A 22,557-nucleotide genomic window follows, 5' to 3' on the forward strand; every position below is an offset into this window, starting at 1 on the left:
TGCCTAAGACCCTTTTATTCCCGTTAAAAATAACAATTAATATGACAACTAACATCTGTATAGTGATTCAACATTTACCTTGTGTCTTTCATTCATAGTTTTTTTTTTTTTTTTTTTAATCTTACAATGCCCTAGTGCACATGCCATTCTTAATCCAGCAGTTATGCCTCCAATTTATGCAGCTGGCTCCATATAACAACCAGCTTGAGATACCTTTTCACTATGTACAAAGTCAGTCCAAAATCTTTCATTCTGGCCTGCTTTATGCTCTACTTCATGATTTGTTCTCATTCAGCATAGGTCTATGATGACTTTAAAGGCTCATTTCACAACCTGGGGTCTGTCGCTTGCCCTCTTCTCTGGCTGTAATTTTTGGCTTCCTTTCTTAATTGTGATTAGTATCTGCCCCCACTGACTATACTCCTTAAAGTAATGATGGATAAATAATTTGGTAGGCCCAGCCACTGAGTAAACTAGTGGCCAATACTTCCATACTGGTTTATACACCATGTAAAACACTTATACCCTACCTAGATTTCAATTCATTCATGTTCAGGGACCACATGGGGTCTAACAAATATGGCATCAGTTTCCTCCTATTTCTCTTGCTACTAATAATTATGGGCTTTTCCTTTACCTCTGCCTTTGGCTCAGCTGATTCATTAGAGGTATCAAGTTGTTCCTTGGCTTGGGCCATCTGAGTCATCAACCTATCCATGTGGGATTGGATGTCTGCCAGTATCTCAGTCACATGAGCTGTGGCCATTGCCTCCTGGATGTCCACTAGATGAAGGGCCTTCTGCTCCTCATCAGCAATCACTTTCTGAACTTTCTTAAATTCCTGCTGTATAAACATCTTCATTTGGTCCCGAGTTACCTGTAGAACAGAGACAAGTAAGAAGAATAAGTTGAACATACAAAGAAACAAAAGGGCAGAGTTATTACTACACAACCCTGGCCAAAATACACACCATGGATCCTATCCAATCCTAAAGTTTTGGGAATATCCTAAAAACAATGTTCCCCTAATATCTTCGATGAATTTCCTGCTAATCTTTTTGCCTTTTTCATTCTTCAGGGAGTAATGTCTTATCCTTTTTTCCTTTTGGTTTTGTTCATTTTTATAACAGTAATATATTTGATGAATATATAGAGTAAAAAATGAGGCCGGGCGCGGTGGCTCATGCATGTAATCCTAGCACTTTGGGAGGCCAAGGCGGCTGGATCACTTGAGGTCAGGAGTTCGAAACCAGCCTGGCCAACATGAGGAAACCCTGTCTCTACTAAAAATACAAAAAAATTTGCTGGGCATGGTGGTGGGTGCCTGTAATCCAAGCTACTTGGGAGGCTGAGGCAGGAGAACTGCTTGAACCAAGAAGGCAGAGGTTGCAGTGAGCCCAGATCGCACCCCTGCACTCCAACCTAGGCGACAGAGCAAGTCTCCATCTCAAAACAAAACAAAACAAAAAACGAAATTCTTCCTCTCTGCCCCAATTACTGTTAACAGTTTGGTATGTATCCTCCCAGCCATTTTCCTATATACTTATGTACATATATGTATATAGATAATTAAGTAGTTTTTATATAAATGAATCATAGTGAAAATATGGTTGTCTTACTTTTCTACTTCAGATATATTTGTGCATACAGATCAACTTCATTCTATTATTTTTACTATCTGTATGATATGGAGATGGAGGGGTGTGTGTGTGTGTGTGTGTGTGTGTATGTCTCCTATTTAACCATTCCTCTCTTAATGGAAGTACAGGATATTTCCAAATTTTTGCTATTATAAACAACACAGCAATAAACATCCTTGGCTATATCTCTTAATATATGCATACGAGTTTCTTTAAAGACGTTTAGAGCCACTTAGTAAATTGGCATATACTCTAAAAATATTGGTTCATACTGCCAAGGTGCCTTCTGAGAAAGATGTATTGATTACGTTTCTACGATAACGTATGAAAGTAAGCACTTCCCTACACCCTTGCCAATACTGGATTATATCAAGCTTTTAAACTTTTACTATGATGGGTGCAAATATATTATTGTTTTATTTTATAACAACTGCAAACCAAAGAAAATACAACTGCTAGCTATATTTATGCTTAGGGCATAAGAAAGGCTAACAAAGTGAGGAATTATCAAAATGAGAACTTCTAAACTCCAAATTTTACCAGCAACTGCATTTATTGATGTTTCCTCACAACCATGTATATTTTATGAGTATTTTAAAACAACTACGCATATTATGAGTATAGCTGAGATAGGGAGCAGGGAAGAAGTAAACTGTAGACAAAAGGAGAAAGGCAGAAGAAAAGCCAATAGAGGATTTTAGAACTGGAAGAGAAAATAGTTGTCATCTAAATGAACCCCTTCCTTTTACAGATCAGGAAATGGACACAGTTGCAGACCTGTAGAAGAAAGGAAAGACTCCAATCTTCTTGTTCTCAGTCTGGTGCTCTGTTCATTATAAAAGTCGGTCAGAAGGGAAGTCAAACTGGGAAAACCTAAGAAGGGAAACTATGAAAGAGAAAGCTTAAAGGAGGGGGTAGCAGATAAGTAATTTTTAATTAGCCCCTTAGAAATTGAAAGAAGCTTGATACCTTATGCAGCTTTTGTAACACTGCTAAGGACATCAGTGCAAAATAAGGCCTGTATAACATGTATCTGCTCACACATCAAGTGACTAAGTGTCATAAGCCCTCATATACTCTCCGCAGGTGCTCTCCCTGGTGCTGGAAAAAATGGGAAGGTGTATTAAATGTTATTAATGTCCCTGCAAATTCTGTATCAGATTGAGAACTGTGATTTGTGTTTATATAATTCCTTTTTATTTTTAGTGTATGTATTTTAGGGCTATTATGCTTTACAGTGATCACTGATCAATGGATCTCTACTCCTGAAATAAACTGAGTCTTAAATGACTAGGACCTTCTCTCAGAGACCAAACCTTTTCACTAAGGGATGGACTTTTCTGAATGCCTGAGAAACTCTCTTAATAGCTACAAGTAACTAAAAATGGATATCATAATAAAAACTGACTCACAACCTATTTTACTAGACTTCACATACACATGTGGCTCAGAGTTAGGAAGCTGACATCCCACTTAGTAAAGGTGTGGGCCAGACTGCAGCAGGTGAATAAGTCATGGATTTTAAAATTCTCTATTTCCCATGGCTTTATTACATAGGGTTTTCAGCATAACACTGTATTTTATACAGATCAGGTCACAAATGAAAACTGAAGGAAAAAAAATCCACTTTATAAAACCTTTATGCCTTTTTCCCACTCTCATTCTCTAATTAACCAATAAGCATTTTCCAACCTAAGACATCAAAACCTTTAGCACGTTAGTTACAATCAAGCTGATATATCTTTGTTATAGTTGCATTAGGGTGGAGTGGCATATGATTAAACATAGTATTTTATTGAAATTATAACATAGCACCGCAATTTGAAAATTTTGACCACTGTATGGTCAGAACTACCTATTGAACATCTGAATCTAACCTAATTTTATAGGTGAAGGGGAAAAAATGTCACAGAGAAGTACGATAATAAAGTTAGGTTTAGAAACTTTCCTCTGGTCCAGTCTAATGTACTTTTACAACTCATCATTTCCAATGAGTTATAAATGAGACTCTGTCGAAACAAGAAAAAGAAAGAGAAGATAGAGAAAGAGAGAGGGAGAAGGGGGAGGGAGAGTGAGTTGGAAGGGAGAGAGGGAGTGAGGGAGGGAGGTAGAGAGAGAAGGAGGGAGGTAGAGAGAGAAAGAGAGATTAAAAAAATTTGTTTCAGAAAAGTATTGCTGAGATGAACTGAGAATAATGGTCAGGGTTAGGGGCTGGAAGCTACTCAAAAGAGAAGCATACAAATCTACACTGAATATTTCAGAAACATTTGTTCTGTCACAGGCATCTGAACCAAAGCCACTCCATTTTGAATAGGGGCTGGGTAAAATAAGACTGAGACCTACTGGGCTGCATTCCCAGAAGGTTAGGCATTCTAACTAAGTCTTAGGATGAGATAAGAGGTCGGCACAAGATACAGGTCATAAAGATCTTGCTGATAAAGCAGGTTTGCAGTAAAGAAGCTGGCCAAATCCCACTAAAACCAGGATGGCGATGAGAGTGACCTCTGGTGGTCCTCACCATTACAGTCCCACCAGCACCATGACAGTTTACAAATACCGTGGGAATGTCAGGAAGTTACCCTATATGGTCTAAAAAGGGGAGGCATGAATAATCCACCCCTTGCTTAGCATATGATCAAGAGATAACCATAAAAATAGGCAACTAGCAGCCCTTAGGGCTGCTCTGCCTATGGAGTAGCCATTTTTTCATTCCTTTACTTTCTTAATAAACTTGCTTTCACTTCACTATATGGACTTGCCCTGAATTCTTTCGTGAGCAAGATCCAAGAACCCTCTCTGGCGTCTGGATCAGGACCCCTTTCTGGTAACAGTCCTACAAGCCAAATTTCCTGCAAGGTGTTAAGGAGACTACTCCAAAAATAACTTTAAAAATTGCAGACTGCATGAAATAGAATTTGAAGATTCTAAATATCTCCCCAAAAAGTCCATTTTCACTTCCCTCTTCCTCATTTGAAAGGCCATTATTCTAAAACAGAAAAACAAAAAAGCAGGAAATGGAACTTCTTCAGATGCTACAAGCTGTCCACACTCCCACAGCACAGTGTCCTCCCCACTTGCCAGTGCCTATGGAAACTTCAAGTTGGGAAGTTCAAAGTTAAGGCATCTGTTTAGCCTTCAGCATTTATTCCTACATTGTATTCCAAGAGAGCTCCTTCCAAACTTAGGCCAGACTCCAGTGACGGCAGGCAAGGGAAAAACTTCATCAACAAGGAGGTCAAGGCTTTTTCAATGGATGGCAAGATCTCCTATTTCTCGTGTCTTTTGTGTATCGGCGGAATAGCTACTATTTGTGAATAAAACAACTGCCCACCCACCAGGCTTAGAAAATTATTCAGCAGCCTAGAAACACGGTAGACATAAACTCTGAACAGCATTCCACTACCAACATTCTCAGTGATGTCATCCTCAGCGACCTAGTTAGAAGCCTGACATGAGTAGGTTTTACAATGGGGTATTGAGAATGAAAGGACAGAAGTTTACTGAAGTAAACATTTAAACTCTCCATTAAGCTATCTTTCTCATCTTTTTCAGAAGCCTCCAGGCAAAAGCAGTCATTTGTATCTTCACTTCTTTCATCACCTCCACTTTGTTAATAAGGCACCATTGGAACTCTACCTCAGTTAACCACTTAGTTACTTCAGGTATCCACTCAATGAAATAATATAATGGTATTTACTATTGCTGTTGTTACTGTTATTATTTTCATTATAAAAGACCAAAATAAATACCAAAATGTTGGAGAGTGGTTATCTGTGAATGGTGGAAATACAAGTACTTTTCTCTTTTTTACTTCTCAGTCCAAATTTTCTAAAATAACATGTAACACTTTTTAAAAACTATTTTTTAAAAGAAATGTGGCTTAAAGAAAATCTCAACAAAATACTAGCAAGTCAAATTAATCCATGTATAAAAAGAACTATAGGCCAGGTGTGGTGGTTCATGCCTATAATACCAGCACTTTGGGAGGCTGAGGTGGGTGGATCACCTGAGGTCAGGAGTTTCAGACCAGCCTGGCCAACATGGTGAAACCCCACTTCTACTAAAAATACAAAAATTAGCTGGGTGTGTTGGTGCACACCTATAATCGCAGCTACTCAGAAGGCTGAGGCACGAGAATCACTTGAGTCTGGGAGGCAGAGGTTGCAGTGAGGGGAGATAGTGCCACTGCACTCCAGCCTAGGTGACAGAGCGAGACTGTTTCAAAAAAAAAAAAAGAATTATATACCATGACATAAATGAGGGATATATATCAAGTATGCAAGGCTGGTTCAACATTTGAAAAATCAGCTAATATAATTTATCTACATCAACAGGCTAAAGAGGAAAAATCACAATAGATACAGAAAAATCACCTGACAAAACTCAACACTCATGTATTATAAAAACTCGTTACACTAGGAATGGGGTGGGGGGAGCTTCCTCAACTTAATAAAGAACATCTACAATACCTACAGCCAACAACATATTTAATGGTCAGAAACTCAAGGCTTTCCCGCTAAGATGAGGAACAAGGCAAGGATGTCTCCTCTCACCTTTTCTTTTCAACACTGTACTGAAAATACTAGCTTATGCAGCAAGTCAAGAAAAGGAAATAAAAGGTATACTGATTGGGAAAGAAGAAATAAAACTGTCTTTGCAGATGATAAGATTGTCTATGTAGAAAATCTGAAAGAATTCACCAAAAAAAAAAAGGAAAAAAGAAAAGAAAAAAACCTCCTGGAACCAATAGCAAGACTATAGGATAGAAGATTGATAAACAAAAGTCAATCACCTTCCTATATACCAGCAGTGAACAAGCGGGATTTTAAGTTAAAAAGATAATACCATTTACATTAGCACCTCCAAAAATGAAATACTTAGGTATAATTCTAACAAAATATGTATAAGATCTATATGAGAAAAACTATAAAACTCTAATATAAGAATTCAAATAAGAAATAAGTAGACATTCTATGTTAATTGAGAAAAAGGCTCAATACTGTCAAGATGTCAGGTCTTCCAAAGTTATCTATAGATTAACAAAATCCCAATCAAAATCCTAGCAAGTTATTCTGTGGATATCAACAAACTGATTCTAAAGTTTATTTGGAGTGGCAAAAGACCTAGAACAGTCAACCCAATATTGAAGAAGAACAAAGCTGAAGAACTGCCACTACTCAATTCAAATCTTACTATAAAGCTGTAATAATCAAGATAGTGTGATACTGGCAAAAGAGTAGACAGATCAGTGAAACATGATGAAGAGCCTAGAAATGACCCACGTACATGTGTCAACTGATCTTTGACAAAGGAGCAAAGGTAATACAATAGAGAAAAGATAGTCTTGAACAAATGGTGCTGGAACAACTAGACACCCACATGAAAAAAAATAATAATCTAGACATAGACCTTATACTTTTCACCAAAATTTATTCAAGATGGATTATGGCCCTCAATGTAAAATGCAAAACTATAAAACTCTTAGAAGATAACATTTTTAAAAAGCTAGATGACCTTGGGTATAGTGATAACTTTCTAGACGTAACACCAAGGTTAGTACCCATGAACAAAACAACTGATAAGCTGGACTTCATTAAAATGAAAAACCACTGCTCTATGAAAGAGAAGAGAATCCACAGACTGGGAAAAAATACTAATAAAAGACATATCTAATAATGGACTGTTATCTAAAATATACTAAGAACTACAAACACTCACAAATAAGAAAATGAACAACCTGATTAAAAAACAGACACCTCACTAAGAAGATATGCAGATGGCAAATAAGCATATGAAAAGATGCTCAACATCATATATCATTAGGAAATTACAAATTAAAACAACAATGAGATTCCATACACACCTATTAGAATGGTCCAAGTCACAACATTAACAAGATCAAATGCTGGCGAAGATGTGGAAGAGCAGAAAATCTCATTCATTGCAGTGGGAATGCAAAATGGTAAGGCCACTTGGAAGACAGTTTGGCAGTTCTTACAAAACTAAATATACTCTTACCATAGAACCTAGCAACCATGCTCCTTGGTATTTACCCAAATGAGTTGAAAACTTACATCCACATAAAAACCTGCAGACAGATGTTTATAGCAACTTTTATTCATAACTGCCGAAACTTGGAAGCAGCCAAGATGTCCTTTGGTAGGTAAAATAATAAATCAACTGTGGTACATCCAGACAACAGAATATTAATCAACCCCCCCCACCAAAAAAAAAAGAAAAAAATAAGCTATCAAGTCATGAACATACATGAGAGAATCTTAAGTGTATATTACTATATGAAAGAAGCCAATCTAAAAGGCTTGGAATCAACTACATGTCATTATAGGAAAGGCAAAACTATGGAGACAGTAAAAAGATCAGTTGCCAGAGGTTTGGAGGAAGGGAAAATAAAAAGGCAGAGCACAGAGGATTTTTAGGGCAGTGAAACTATTCTGTATGATATTTTGATGGTGTATACATTTATCAAAACCCATACAATATACAACACCAACAGTGAACGCTAATGCAAGCTATAAACTTTGGGTGATAATGATATGTTAGTGCAGCTTCACCAATGATAACAAATGTACTATTCTAGTACAGGATGATAATAGTTGGGGAGGCTGCATGTGGGAAAGGAGTATATGGAAACGCTCTATATTTTCCATTCAATTTTTCTGTTAACCTAAAACCATTCTAAAAAAAATCTATTTTTAAAATGTTAATATTATGTTGGTGCCATTTCACTGGCAAAAACTGCAATTACTTTTACACCAACCTAATACAATTAAAACAGAAAACTAAGTAGCCACTGAGAAGCCTAGAAAAGATCTGGGGGTGGGGTGGCCATCAAATAGACCGGGAAAGGTAATTCTGCTTAAACCTTATACCCAAATTTGTGAACATTTTCATTCTCTGCCTTCCCATTTAATACCTTTAAGACCCTTCCTTCCCAATATGACTCCCCGTTTCTAGAGTAATCAAAGTTTTTAAAAGCCCATTTCGATTTAAGCCCATGAAAATAATGACATCCAAAACAGCTAAGCAGCACTGTCAAAAGACAAGATTATTCTATTATCTTCTTCACTTCTTATTTTGGCTATCTCATCCTAACAACTACTGAGTTAGATTCCTAGTGCCCTGAATCTCCACTCTTGTTTTGGCAACAGATGTGATTAGAGACAAATCTGGATTGGTGAATTACTCCTTCAAGAGTCTAAAATCTATGCAGTTGTATTATGTTAGAGATAAAAGGAAACTGAGTTTGGTTTTTCATTTTTTATAATAAAAAAACAAATGAGGCTCTGAGAAATTCAGTTACTTGCCCAAGATCACACAGCTGGTTGGTATGACTGACTGACATTTGGGGCCCCTGCTTCTATCTTGGTGCTTTCCTCTGTTCTGAATTGCTTACCAGTGGTCTTATCCTGGTTCTCAGAGGCACAGTTTTGTAACCGCCCAGTGGGTTCACTTTGCCTACTGCCCAGATAGAACCAATTTATCAAGACAGGGGAATTACAATAGAAAAAGAGTTTAATGCACGCAGAGCTGGCTGAACAGGACACCAGAGTGTTATTATTACTCAAATCAGTCTCCTTGAAAATTTGAGGACTGGGGTTTTTTAAGGATAATTTGGCAGATAGTGGACCAGGGAGTCAGGAGTCCTGACTGGTCAGGTTGGAGATGAAATCATAGGGAGCTGACCTCTACCTTTGACACCAGACTTTTTAAAAAAAGTAACATAACACTTGCTACCCCTTTTTGCCCCACCACAAAGGCATCTACTAGTCACCAACTCTATTTAATTTCACTACTGACCTCTCTGTAGCATTCAGCATACTGACACCCCTTAGTCTTTAAACATCGCCCTCTGGGGGCAAAGTCACTTTCCACTGAGAAGCACTACTCTACACTCTGCCTTAACAATTTCATTCCATCTTTGGAAATTCAACTACTACCTCCATAAGGATGGCTCCTATGCCTAGATTTTATCTACAGGAAATCAGTCTCACAGTTGCTCTTGACTGATGTACTTCTCTACCTGGATACATTTCTATTATCCAAGCCATCAAGCCTCAAACTGAATCCTTCCCCTCCTCATTCATTATCATTGCTACCTTTTTTCAGTGCCCCACATAACAGACACTATTCTAAGCACTTTATGTGTATACTGCAATTAATTATCATGATGATGCCAAGAGGTGGCTAGTATTATACCCATTTACAGATAAAGAAACTGAAGAAGGGAGGTAAGAAACCTGCCCAAATTCAGGCATACAGTACGTAGCAGATTTTAAACCCAAACAGTTTGACTATACAATCTGCTTTCTGACCACAACATTATTCTCCTACATCTCCCCTTCAAATGTCAACTTGCTTCCTCTATTCCCCTTAATGACGCCATGATTTAGGCAGTTATCAGGCTCCGAACTCTGGAGTCAAGTTTTATTTTCTCCACCAGATAATAGGTCTCTTGACTTACTACTACCTCAAGGAAAAATTATGACACCTTAACTAAGGGCCCTGCAAAAAATGGTGGGCAATACATTCTGACTAAAGGTCAGAGGCTATCCCATATTTGTCCCTTTACCAGTCTGGCTGCAGAGATGTTGCCCCATATACATGAAAATCCCCTTCTTTTATTTGTATTCCCTTCCAAATACTCCCTGCTAAACATCTAGACCCATTCTTCGAGGCTCCACTTTAGCACGCCCTGCTCACCCCATCTAGACCTTTTAACCTAGTCCCACTGCCCCCTGCACCACTAACTTGCTAAAACAAAATTCAAAGTCACAAAGAACTCTTGAGTGATTTGAGGACACTGGTTAGCATCTTGCCTCTAACTCCAACTTGTTCTTGATCAGCTTTCTGTCTCTTTTCATCTCCACTTGGCCTTGAATCCTTGGCTTTCTAATCTTGATCTCAAATCCCACCTTTGGGCCTTCAAACTTAGTGATTATATGTGCCCTTCACTCCCGCTGCCTTGGTGCTTGGAACTCAGCTTTCTCTTATATAGTCTTTTTCTTGGCTAATAGCTTTGACTCCCAGAAACAAATGCTTTTGGATATGGTTTGGATCTGTGTCCCCATCCAACTCTCACATTCAATTGTAATCCACAATGTTGGAGGTGGGGCCTGGTAGGAGATGACTGGATCATAAGGGCAGAGTTCTCATGAGTGATTTACCACCATCCCTCTTGGTACTGTATGAGGGAGTTCTCACAAGATCTGGTTTAAAAATGGGTAGCACTTCCTTCCTCTCCCTCTTCCTCCTGCTCCAGCCACGTATGACATGCCTGCTTCCCCTTCACCTTCCACAATGACTGTAAGTTTTCTGAGGCCTCCCCAGAAGCCACTATGCTTCCTGTACAGACTGCAGAACCGTGAGCCAATTAAACCTCTTTTCTTTGTAAATTACCCAGTCTCAGGTAGTTCTTTATACCAATGCAAGAATGGACTAATACACCCCCTATCTCAGTCAGACTACTCCATCCTTCCTCTACTTGTGGCCAGAGTATTTCTTCATAAGACTATAAATTTTGGTACTTAAGCCCTAATTCTGTATTGTTCCTTAAGAGCTTCATGAATATGACCCTATGCTTCTTCTGAATTGCCTTCCCTTCATGGTTCTCCCTCCTCCATACAGTAATAAATATACACGTCCTTGTGTACACCCACACCCACACACCCCGCCCCCCCCCCAAACACACACATATACAGAGAGTATAATACAGGCTCAGGACCATGTTTCCTAGAGGCTTTGTACTTTAAAGGGCCTAATAAACACTCGAATTGAATCTGTTAATCAACTGTGAAGTAGACAGCAACTGTGCTCCTCAGTTACCTGAAACACAGTCACAGCTGACTGACAAGCACCCCTTAACGTGAGAGATGGATGTCTAACCACTATGACTGTAGCATCGCCGCCAAGCATCCTCTCCTCCCAGGGCTGCTTGTTCATGCTGTCAGCTGCTATGACTTTATTGCCATGACAACTTGATGTGTAACCCAGTGACATGACACTGAATTGGATGCAACAGAAAGCCGTTCACTGGGGATGCTGGGTTCACTTTGACTCAATACTAATGCTTGCTCTTAAGTTGCTTCTCTCTTTGCCTGACCCCAGGGTGGCAATAAAGAAAGCAATCACAAACTTCCAAGCAAACAAAAAAATTCTGGGTGGCCCCTGCTATAGGAATATGAAACTAGAAGAATGTGTCCCCAGAGACACCCAGGACTTGTAAAAACCAAGAATAAGTGTGAGAGCTTCTATTCCATCTTGTTTTCCTGCTTTCTTAACACCTTAGCCTATGCATAAACTAGAAAGACAACTTCTGCTTCTGGAACTATCATGTAGAAGTGGGAGGTGGAAAGTGACACTGAAAGTTTGAGGGGCAACTGTACAGAATTTATACTATTTTTAAGTCTTGACTTAAAATAAGTTAGACTTGAATATACAAAGAAAGCCTATTTTATCTGAAGATTAAAGTAATTTTAAAATAAGACTCAATCTCCATTCCAGTTCTCTCAAGCAGTTTCCCTATAAAGCCACAGTTATTTGTATTTTTTTAAAACACAACACCAAAACAACTGCATACCACAACAAATACTCAGGAAAGGGCACTGAGATGTAGCTCTCATGTTTGCTGAGTCTTCTTTCCTACAGAGGGTCACAACGGTACAGCATATGGAGTTTGATATAGTAGAGAAAGGGGTTTGAGGACTGGTTCTGCTAACTCCACACTTCTGAAGCTCAGAAAGGTGAAAATTTCTCCATAAAAAGTTTCTTTGTAAAATGAGGGTAATAGTAACATTCTCATAGATATTTTTCTAAACTTAACACAAAATAATACATGGAAAGCACTTAGGGCTCTCCAGGTACACAGAACCATCAGCAGAACCATTCTGCTCATTAGAGATAATAGTAACTGTGAACTTTTATTGTGTGCCTCCCATATGGTATCTACTGAGCTTTCAGAGAGAAAGAGTCCCCAATAAGCTTTCCTAAAGAAAAGAGGGAGCCTATGCCCTTGGGAGTTTAGATCTAATTTCCCAAGGGAACATATAAAAGACTTTCCTACTCATCCTAGGTATTGAAAAGTAAAGATATCAATACCGAGGCTCCTTGCCTCAGTTTCAAATAAATGGCCACAAGGTGTCAAGGAGCAATGGCTGCCTTTTCTAATTTGATCAGATCTGACTGCCCAACATCTCAGGGTCAGTCTACTTCAATGATACATAAGCAAAGTACAGAAAGCACAGGAAGGATGGGTCACATTCTGTTCCTCTGTACCTACACAAAGTCAGTCTATGGGCATAGTTGGCTCCTCAATCTCACAACTTGCCTCTCATGGTATTTTCTCTCCTTTGTAGACTGAAACCCTATTCTACTCCCTTAAGGAGCTAACAACCTGCTTACCCAAGAACCACAGTGCTCATTAACTAACTGCGGTTGCTAACATACATTTAAGTCCCCAAAATCATCTTCCAGTGTTACTTATCTCCTCACAAGTTTTCATTTTCAGGATCTTCATTAATAAAATATAGTATGATTAGTCCTCCTTTATAGATAAAACTGAAATATATGGACTCATGTCATCTGACTCCAATATTTGTGCTCTTTCACCAAAAAAAAAAAAAAAAAAACCATGTCATACTCAATGTAAACTTTTACCCCTAAGTCTGAACAAATACTACATTGGAATACCATTCTCAATCCATCTTCTATAGGTAAAAGTTAATAACTTCTATATAGAAGTAATAGAAGGCAACTTACTAGCATCTTTAGCCCTGTGACCTTGAACAAGTCACTTAACCTCTTATATCTTTGTTTCTTCATTTGCAAAAGGGGATCATAATATCTAAATAAATGGGCTGAGTTAGGAAGTAGGGAGACATGGTAGAATCTATTTCACCTGCTGTAGAGGTAAACAAAAGTCATTAAACAAGGGGATGAACATCAGCTGAATCACTGGGTTGACTGAAATGTCTCTTCGTAGGTGCAAAGACCTGATAAATTCAGCCCTTTGGCTAAATGCAGTCAATCAGGAGAGAGGCACTGTTCTCAAATTTTATATTTATATATATGTATAAGCATCTACATATAGATCTGAGGTAGACTGAGAATTGCATTCTGCAGGTTTGGTGTAAAAATATCAAAGAAAACACCTTTTTCCCTAAGCAAATCTGATTTTATTTCTTTAACTGAATGAGAGCTTGAACTAACAGGGAAAGAGAAAGGAGGGGGACATGAGAGCATCAGGCCCTTAAATAAAAGTCTGGGTGATTTTATCATTATTATCGCAACAAAGTTTTATATCTAGGTACCCCGGCTCCTAAATTAACTGTCAAATACAATCCTGCACTGGAAACCTGAAGCGTGGCTGCTATGGGGGAGTCCTGACAGCTTCACTCCCCTCTCCAGGTTCGCTGCGTAACCAGCCCTTCAAGCTTTTGGCAAAGAGTATATTATCAAGTCTCCTGTCCATGCAGACAGGAGCTGGAGCAGGGGGAAGAAGACGTCACAAAGTGTTAATTTTATTTAGCCATTTAAAGCTCAATCCCTTTGCTTTGTAACAATGCTCCAGTCCACCAGGCAGCATGGAAACCATGCCCACCTTAGTTTTTAAATGAGTATAATCTATTGGTGCTGTGGTTCAATTAGGAGGTCTGGGGCTCCAGTAAGAAAGAGAAGGATAAGGTAAAGCTGCAGGGGAAGGGAGAAGAGGAGGTAGGGAGTGAAGAATCTCAGTAGCATTTACTTTAAAGTGGGAATATATTTCCTAATGTGTTTCTTAAATAACTTTAAGTTATTCCTAAAATAACTTCTTTATTTTTCTTATAGTAGGGCACCAAGCAGCTCTGCTAACTAGGGAGTCTGCTTCATAACAATAAACACACTTGCTTCTATGCACTGATTTCTTCTTTCTATTGGGAATATATGGACACACAACTACACACTCCCAAGGCAGATACATTTGCTTTGACTTAAACAGGCAACAGACCTATGCTGAACTACTGCCAGTTACTCTGCAGCCAGGCAAGACCCAGAGTGAGTGAGCCAACAAACCACACCAAGGGATCCCAAAAGTGGAGACTGAACTCAATTTATTTGCAAGTCATTATCACTCAAACAGGTATCAATGGCCCCTTAAAACATGCAATTGGTGTCATTATTCCTAGGAAGTGTTAACTGATCAAAGCATAGAATTATTTATAAACAGGTGGCTTATTTTTCTCTACAAGGCTTGGAAGGTTTCCTGAACTTTGTGGGGAGGAAGCTGCCTTCATGTACCCTTGCCCTTCTGCTGAAAGTTGGGGTTATTCTCCGGACTGGAGGCTAATAGCAGCCACCATTTATAGGAGGCTGTACTCTGCACTTTTTTTGAAACAGGATCTCACTATGTTGCCCAGGTTGGAGTGCAGTGGTACAGCCATGGCTCACTGCAGCCTTGATCTCCTGGGGTCAAGAGATCCTCCCACCTCAGTCTCCCAAGTAGCTGGGACTACAGGCATGTGCCTCTATACCTGGCTAATTTTTTTTAAATTTTTAGTAGAGATGGAGGTCTCCTTATGTACTCAGCACTTTAAAAGGATTATCTCACTTCGTTTTCCCAACAACCTATGAAATATGTACTATTATTCCCTATTTTGGAACCGAAAAAAAACAAAAAATCTGAGAAATGAAGAGATTAAGCATAGATTTGCCCAAGGTCAGATAGCTATCAATGCTGGAGCTGATGGGGCAATTCCTGAACTTTTAATAATTGTAGTATACTGCCTCCTCCTGTCAGAGGCTAACATCAGGTTTTTAACCCTCATCCCTGTCAGGAAGAGAAAAGGAAAAAGAAAATTAATATTCACTGCTGACACTTCAAGTGAATGGTTGAAAAAACTGATTCAGGCAGTAATCTTGTTTTCTTTCAACAGTTTTATTGAGATATAATTCACGTATTTTACAATTTACCCATTTAAACTATACAATTTTGTGGTTTGTAGTACATTCCCAGAGTTGTGCAACCATCATCACCATTGGTTTTAAAACATTTTCATCATCCCCAAAAGAAATGCCACTGCTTACGGCCGGGTGCGGTGGCTCACGCCTGTAATCCTAGCACTTTGGGAGGCCAAGGCGGGTGGATCACGAGGTCAGGAGATCGAGACCATCCTGGCTAACACAGTGAAACCCCGTCTCTACCAAAAATACAAAAAATTAGCCGGGCGTGGTGGCGGGCACCTGTAGTCCCAGCTACTTGGGAGGCTGAGGCAGGAGAATGGCGTGAACCCGGGAGGCGGAGCTTGCAGGGAGCCGAGATTGCGCCACTGCACTCCAGCCTGGGCGACAGAGCGAGACTCCATCTCAAAAAAAAAGAAATGCCACTGCTATTAGCAGTCACCCCACATTCCTCCATCTCCCTCAGTCCCATACAGTATTGAGTCTCTTTCTATCTCTATATATTTGCCTATTCTGAACATTTCATATAGATAGAATCATATATTTGGTCTTTTGTGAATAACTTCTTTCAGTAACTACTGATGGGGTTCAAGATATGCTATCCCAGAATATGACTGTAGGAGGCCAGAATATGCCACCCCAAAATATGCCTCTTTGGCAGAAGAATTGTTTTGAGCTGATTATTTGGAGAAACTGCAAATACAGGAGAAGTACAGAAAACAAGGGAAGTTACCCTTTTGTAAGAGAAATGTACATCTGTAAAGGAAATCTCCATTTACAGGAGTGTCTCCCTCTCTATACCAGGAAGAGAAGGATGACTCCCAATCACTAGAAACTCTTTTATGTTATAAATAGAGAAAGCACCAACTTAAATCTGCATAACAAACTTTACCTTTGTTTACTATGCTTTTCCTGGGCATCTCCCCATAACTAGCCTTCCCTTCCATGGTATTCATGCCTGAACTCAAAGCCACCTCTTTGGGATTTACTTATCTTCCCTTAGGTATCACATGCACACACGAGGTATGTATGTTAATAAACTTGTTTTTCTCTTGATAATCTGTCTTTGTTAAAAGGGTTTGTCTCAACTAAGAACACTGAAGGGTAGACAGGAAAATTATTGTTCAGGATTCCAGTTTTCTAAATTGAGGTTCAACGATGGAACTGGATTCAAATGATAAAATTGTATCCATTTATAAGAGATAACCTTAGTGAAAAAAGTAGGATACAAAGCTCTCTCTCTCTCTCTCTATATATATATATATAAAGCAAACTAAATATGGCCTGAAAAGGACTCTGTAATTCTATATTTGAGTCCTTGTGGATGAACTGTAACCTAACTTAATAGACAAGATTGAAAACCTAACTTAGGAGTATGCGCCTGTAACAATCACTGAGTCTTCGCCAATCCCAGCAGCCATACTTCAACCAGTCATACACTGCTGAGGGTTCAAACTGTGTGCAAATAAGGCAACTGCTGAACTGTAACGAATCCAGCTGTTTCTGTACCTCACTTCCAATTTCTGTATGTCATTTTACTTTTTTTTGGTCTATAAATTTGTTCTGACCACAAGGCATCCCTGGAGTCTCTCTGAATCTGCTGTGATTCCGGGGGCTGCCCAATTCACAAATTGTTCATTTTTCAATTAGACTCCTTTAAATTTAATTCAGCTGACGTTTTTGTTTAAACAAGTGGTTTCAGAAGTGGGGTCTGAAGCACAGCTTCTAACGACCCCCAGGAGTGCTGAGTGAACAAGTAAGGTGCCCACAGGATCCATTTGTGTCCTCTGATCTCTCAGAGTGGCTGGTGAGCGTAAGTTCTCTCTTGGATTTTGGAGCCCCACGGATTTGCATTTTGAGCTCTCCAAGTTTCTTTGAGCAAATTTCTGATCCAAACTGGGTTTGGACGTCGCGACAGAAACTGGGCTGGGTCCAGGAATGGATTTGATCTGGTAATTAATTGGCTTGGATCCAGTTAGAGGCCTCTTACATCTGACTGGGTCAGAAAGAAACTGACAGCAAATGGTAATATTTTAGGGGTATAAAATTTAGCTCTTAAAGATTTGCAAGGATTTTTTTGTTTGATCCCTTTGTTTCATTTTTCTTGCCCACTTAGGGAGGAAAAAATCACTGGCTAAGTTAATCAAGGGAATCTGAGAGCAAAGCCAATATTTTATGTAAAAATGGGATCCTTAACTTCTGAAAACCTGAGTTCCTGCTGGCTTATGCATTAGGCACAGGAGGCAGCAAAGTCTTACAGAAAACGACAAAATCTTACTAAAGGTAACTTACAGTAGAATGTTCTGAATAAACAACAATGCACTGAAGTGCATTTATAAATGAGAGTCTCCAAAAATTAAATCTGCTAATCTTTCAGCTTAGTTACTATCCCCATCCAAAGGAAATAGACTGCAGCACCAATTGGCTGACTTTGGATAAGTAATGGGGTACCTTTTACCTGAGTAAAGGAAGGGATTGGGGTAGAGGTCCTCCCCTCAGTAAAGTCCTTCTTGGTTAAAAATGGAATAAAGGTGACAGGGTCCAACCAAGGGCAAGTTTGAGTCCTGACAGTTCAATATTGAGTGCTAAGCAGAGCGGCTAATTTCTAGGTTTAGTCACATGTATATTCCTCTGGCCAGAATGAAAAATGTTAACTGGGTTACCCCATATAACCCCTTGGGTGGCAACCTGCAAAATTGAGAGGCTTTTGCTATGGATCCATGAAACAAAAAAGATGATTTTCCTTTATGATACAGCTTGGCCCCCAGGGTTATAGTGTAGCAAGCAGGGTCACTAGGGCCTCTCAGGGAAAAGGAATCCAGCAGTCTGGCCTGCCAGCAAAATGGTAAGAACTACTTACCAGTCAGACTCTGGCCTCTCTCTCTCTGTGCAAACTGGTTAAAAGAATCGTAAAAGTCACTGTTTATCTCCTCTATAAAGTTTGGGTTAATACAAAAAAAGAATTCTGAGGCTGGTCTTAAGCTGTGAATCTAGTATGCTTTGCGTCTTTCTGTATTGTTTTGTCATAAAGAGGTGGGTACCTTAGGATAAAATGCATACCTAGGACCCCATAAGCCTGCTGTTCAAGACGGCCCAGAAAACTGGTCAGTTATGTCCTTGGGAGCTCGACCTTGTAACCACGTGACTGTGGTTTCTCTTTCCACAATGGCAGCCCGGGTTCAGGGTTCAATTCCCGGCTTAGGGAATGAGTACTTTCTGGTTTGAGATCTGCATGACCTTTATCATTTGTTGATTCTTTTTCCGTCCATGAACTATCTTAAATTTTCCTTTTTCTGAGCACAGAAATTGGTCATTTGGCCTAGCCAAAGTTGGGTAATAAAATATTCAAAAGGATTTTTTTTTTTTTAAAACAGCGCTATAGTTAAACGTCAGCTTAATTACAAGCAGATATTCAAGCTCTAACAGCCTGGGACTCCTTGGGAAAAACAGGGTGCGCAGAAGACCCCGTTTCGGGGGAAAAAAAACAAATCTGTTTTCCTCATGGAACCCCCAGGAATTGCAAATGGACAGATCCACCCAAAATCTAAGGCTCTGTTCCTTTTGGGATCCAGGATCTGGTATAAAAATGGGACCCTTAATTTTTGGGGACCTGTTTTGCCTTCCAGCTGTGCCTGCTTATTATATTAGGCCTTAGAAACTGCATGCTTTCCTGGCCCTGTTCTTCCAAGGACTCCACCCTAAAGCCAGTAATCCAATTAAAAAAAATTAAAAACTGGCAAATGAAAAATCTTACAACTACTGGATCTTCTGTGTAGTTACACATGTATCGTGTGTGTAATGTTTATATAAAACAGCTCTAAGTAATTAGCTTTAAGAATACACCCTTAAATATTTTGTCAGAAAAATAAAAACTGTAATGTTTTTAGTTCATGTAACTTTAGTAATCTTTGAGAAATTAAAACTGCTTTTAAAAATTCTTCAATTTAGGCTGGGCGCGGTGGCTCACGCTTGTAATCCCAGCACTTTGGGAGGCCGAGGTGGGCGGATCACGAGGTCAGGAGATCGAGACCATGGTGAAACCCCGTCTCTACTAAAAATACAAAAAAATCAGCTGGGCGTGGTGGCGGGCGCCTGTAGTCCCAGCTACTCGGAGAGGCTGAGGCAGGAGAATGGCATGAACCTGGGAGGCGGAGCTTGCAGTGAGCCGAGATTGCGCCACTGCACTCCAGCCTGGGTGGGTGAGCGAGAGTCCGTCACAAAAAAAAAAAAAATAAATAAATAAATAAATAAATAAATAAATAAATAAATATTAAAAAAAAAATTCTTCAATTTACCTACTTTGGAGCATTATATTGTAGATAAGGCCCGGGACATGTGGAATTAGCCATGCCCCTGGCTATGCAAAGAAGGTTATAAAGAAAAGAGATTTTACGTAAGAAAGGATTTTGTATGGGTAATTCTTGTCCTAAAGTAAATAACTGGTTGTTTAAAAAGACGGATGTTTAGGATAAGTTGGAAAATCCACACATGACATAGATGGTCTGTGTTAAGTTGTGAAAGGATTCATGAAAGGAAATGTATGCACCAAAAGTAAAAGTTGCTAAGAGTCACCATTATAACATGTGATTGAGACTACTGAAAAAATAGTTTCACATGCAAGGTATGTGAGGAGAATGAAATGTATATTTGGTAAAAGATTATAAAGCATGGGAATGTAAATTTTTGCCTAGTTTGGAGGGTTAAAGGATTGTTTTAAATTAGATAAGAACAAGCTAAAGGTTTGAACAAGTTGTGGAAGGCTTCTAAAAATTAATCTTGTAAAAAAAATTCTGTGTGTGAACACCTTGACTAAATTTAAAGCAGTATTTTCTGGTTTTTCAGTAAATTGAACATAGAAATAAAAGCACAAACAGGGTTTTCTTAAAGCACTGATCTGCTCTTAAACAAAAATTTGTAAAGGGCTATAAAAGGTTTATGAAACTTAGCAATGCAGGCTCTTTTTTGGTTCCATATGAACTTTAAAGTAGTTTTTTCCAATTCTATGAAGAAAGTCATTGGTAGCTTGATGGGGATGGCATTGAATCTATAAATTACCTTGGGCAGTGGCCGGGCGCGGTGGCTCACGCTTGTAATCCCAGCACTTTGGGAGGCCGAGGCGGGCGGATCACGAGGTCAGGAGATCGAGACCACGGTGAAACCCCGTCTCTACTAAAAATACAAAAAATTAGCCGGGCGTGGTGGCGGGCGCCTGTAGTCCCAGCTACTCGGAGAGGCTGAGGCAGGAGAATGGCGTGAACTCGGGAGGCGGAGCTTGCAGTGAGCCGAGATTGCGCCACTGCACTCCAGCCTGGGTGACAGAGCGAGACTCCGTCTCAAAAAAAAAAAAAAAAAAAAGAAAAGAAAAGAAAAGAAAAGAAAAGAAATTACCTTGGGCAGTATGGCCATTTTCACGATATTGATTCTTCCTACCCATGAGCATGGAATGTTCTTCCATTTGTTTGTATCCTCTTTTATTTCATTGAGCAGTGGTTTGTAGTTCTCCTTGAAGAGGTCCTTCACGTCCCTTGTAAGTTGGACTCCTAGGTATTTTATTCTCTTTGAAGCAATTGTGAATGGGAGTTCACTCATGATTTGGCTCTGTTTGTCTGTTATTGGTGTATAAGAATGCTTGTGATTTTTGCACATTGATTTTGTATCCTGGGACTTTGCTGAAGTTGCCTATCAGCTTAAGGAGATTTTGGGCTGAGACGATGGGGTTTTCTAGATATACAATCATCTCATCTGCAAACAGGGACAATTTGACTTCCTTTTTTCCTAATGGAATACCCTTTATTTCCTTCTCCTGCCTAATTGCCCTGGCCAGAACTTCCAACACTATGTTGAATAGGAGTGGTGAGAGGGGGCATCCCTGTCTTGTGCCAGTTTTCAAAGGGAATGCTTCCAGTTTTTGCCCATTCAGTATGATATTGGCTGTGGATTTGTCATAGATAGCTCTTATTGTTTTGAGATACGTCCCATCAATACCTAATTTATTGAGAGTTTTCAGCATGAAGTGTTGTTGAATTTTGTCAAAGGCCTTTTCTGCATCTATTGAGATAATCATGTGGTTTTTGTCGTTGGTTCTGTTTATATGCTGGATTACATTTATTGATTTGCCTATGTTGAACCGGTCTTGCATCCCAGGGATGAAGCCCATTGCCAAGTCAATCCTAAGCCAAAAGAACAAAGCTTGGAGGCATCACGCTACCTGACTTCAAACTATACTACAAGGCTACAGTAACCAAAACAGCATGGTACTGGTGCCAAAACAGAGATATAGACCAATGGAACAGAACGGAGCCCTAAGAAATAATGCCGCATATCTACAACTATCTGATCTTTGACAAACCTGACAAAAACAAGAAATGGGGAAAGGATTCCCCATTTAATAAATGGTGCTGGCAAAACTGGCTAGCCATATGTAGAAAGCTGAAACTGGATCCCTTCCTTACACCTTATACAAAAATTAATTCAAGATGGATTAAAGACTTACATGTTAGACCTAAAACCATTAAAATCCTAGAAGAAAACCTAGGCAATACCATTCAGGACATAGGCATGGGCAAGGACTTCATGTCTAAAACACCAAAAGCAATGGCAACAAAAGTCAAAATTGACAAATGGGATCTAATTAAACTAAAGAGCTTCTGCACAGCAAAAGAAACTACCATCAGAGTGAACAGGCAACCTACAGAATGGGAGAAAATTTTTGCAATCTACTCATCTGACAAAGGGCTAATATCCAGAATCTACAATGAACTCAAACACATTTAGAAGAAAAAAACAACCCCATCAAAAAGTGGGCAAAGGATATGAACAGACACTTCTCAAAAGAAGACATTTATGCAGCCAAAAGACACATGAAAAAATGCTCATCATCACTGGCCATCAGAGAAATGCAAATCAAAACCACAATGAGATACCATCTCACACCAGTTAGACTGGCAATCATTAAAAAGTCAGG

The 22,557-nt window shown here is 39.3% G+C and overlaps 1 protein-coding gene across 1 annotated transcript in view; it reads right to left on the minus strand.

Annotated features, from left to right (window-relative positions):
* The window catches only part of TRIM44 (tripartite motif containing 44), a 143,124-nt gene that overhangs the window by 85,860 nt on the left and 34,707 nt on the right, over positions 1 to 22,557 (minus strand). The window contains exon 3 of the mRNA XM_032166262.2: positions 638 to 877. Coding sequence (XP_032022153.1) covers positions 638 to 877 — 240 coding nt within the window. The remainder of the gene's footprint in view (positions 1 to 637; positions 878 to 22,557) is intronic.

This window comes from Hylobates moloch, unplaced genomic scaffold, assembly GCF_009828535.3.
Source record: "Hylobates moloch isolate HMO894 unplaced genomic scaffold, HMol_V3 SCAFFOLD_11, whole genome shotgun sequence".
NCBI classification, from domain to species: Eukaryota; Metazoa; Chordata; class Mammalia; order Primates; family Hylobatidae; genus Hylobates; species Hylobates moloch.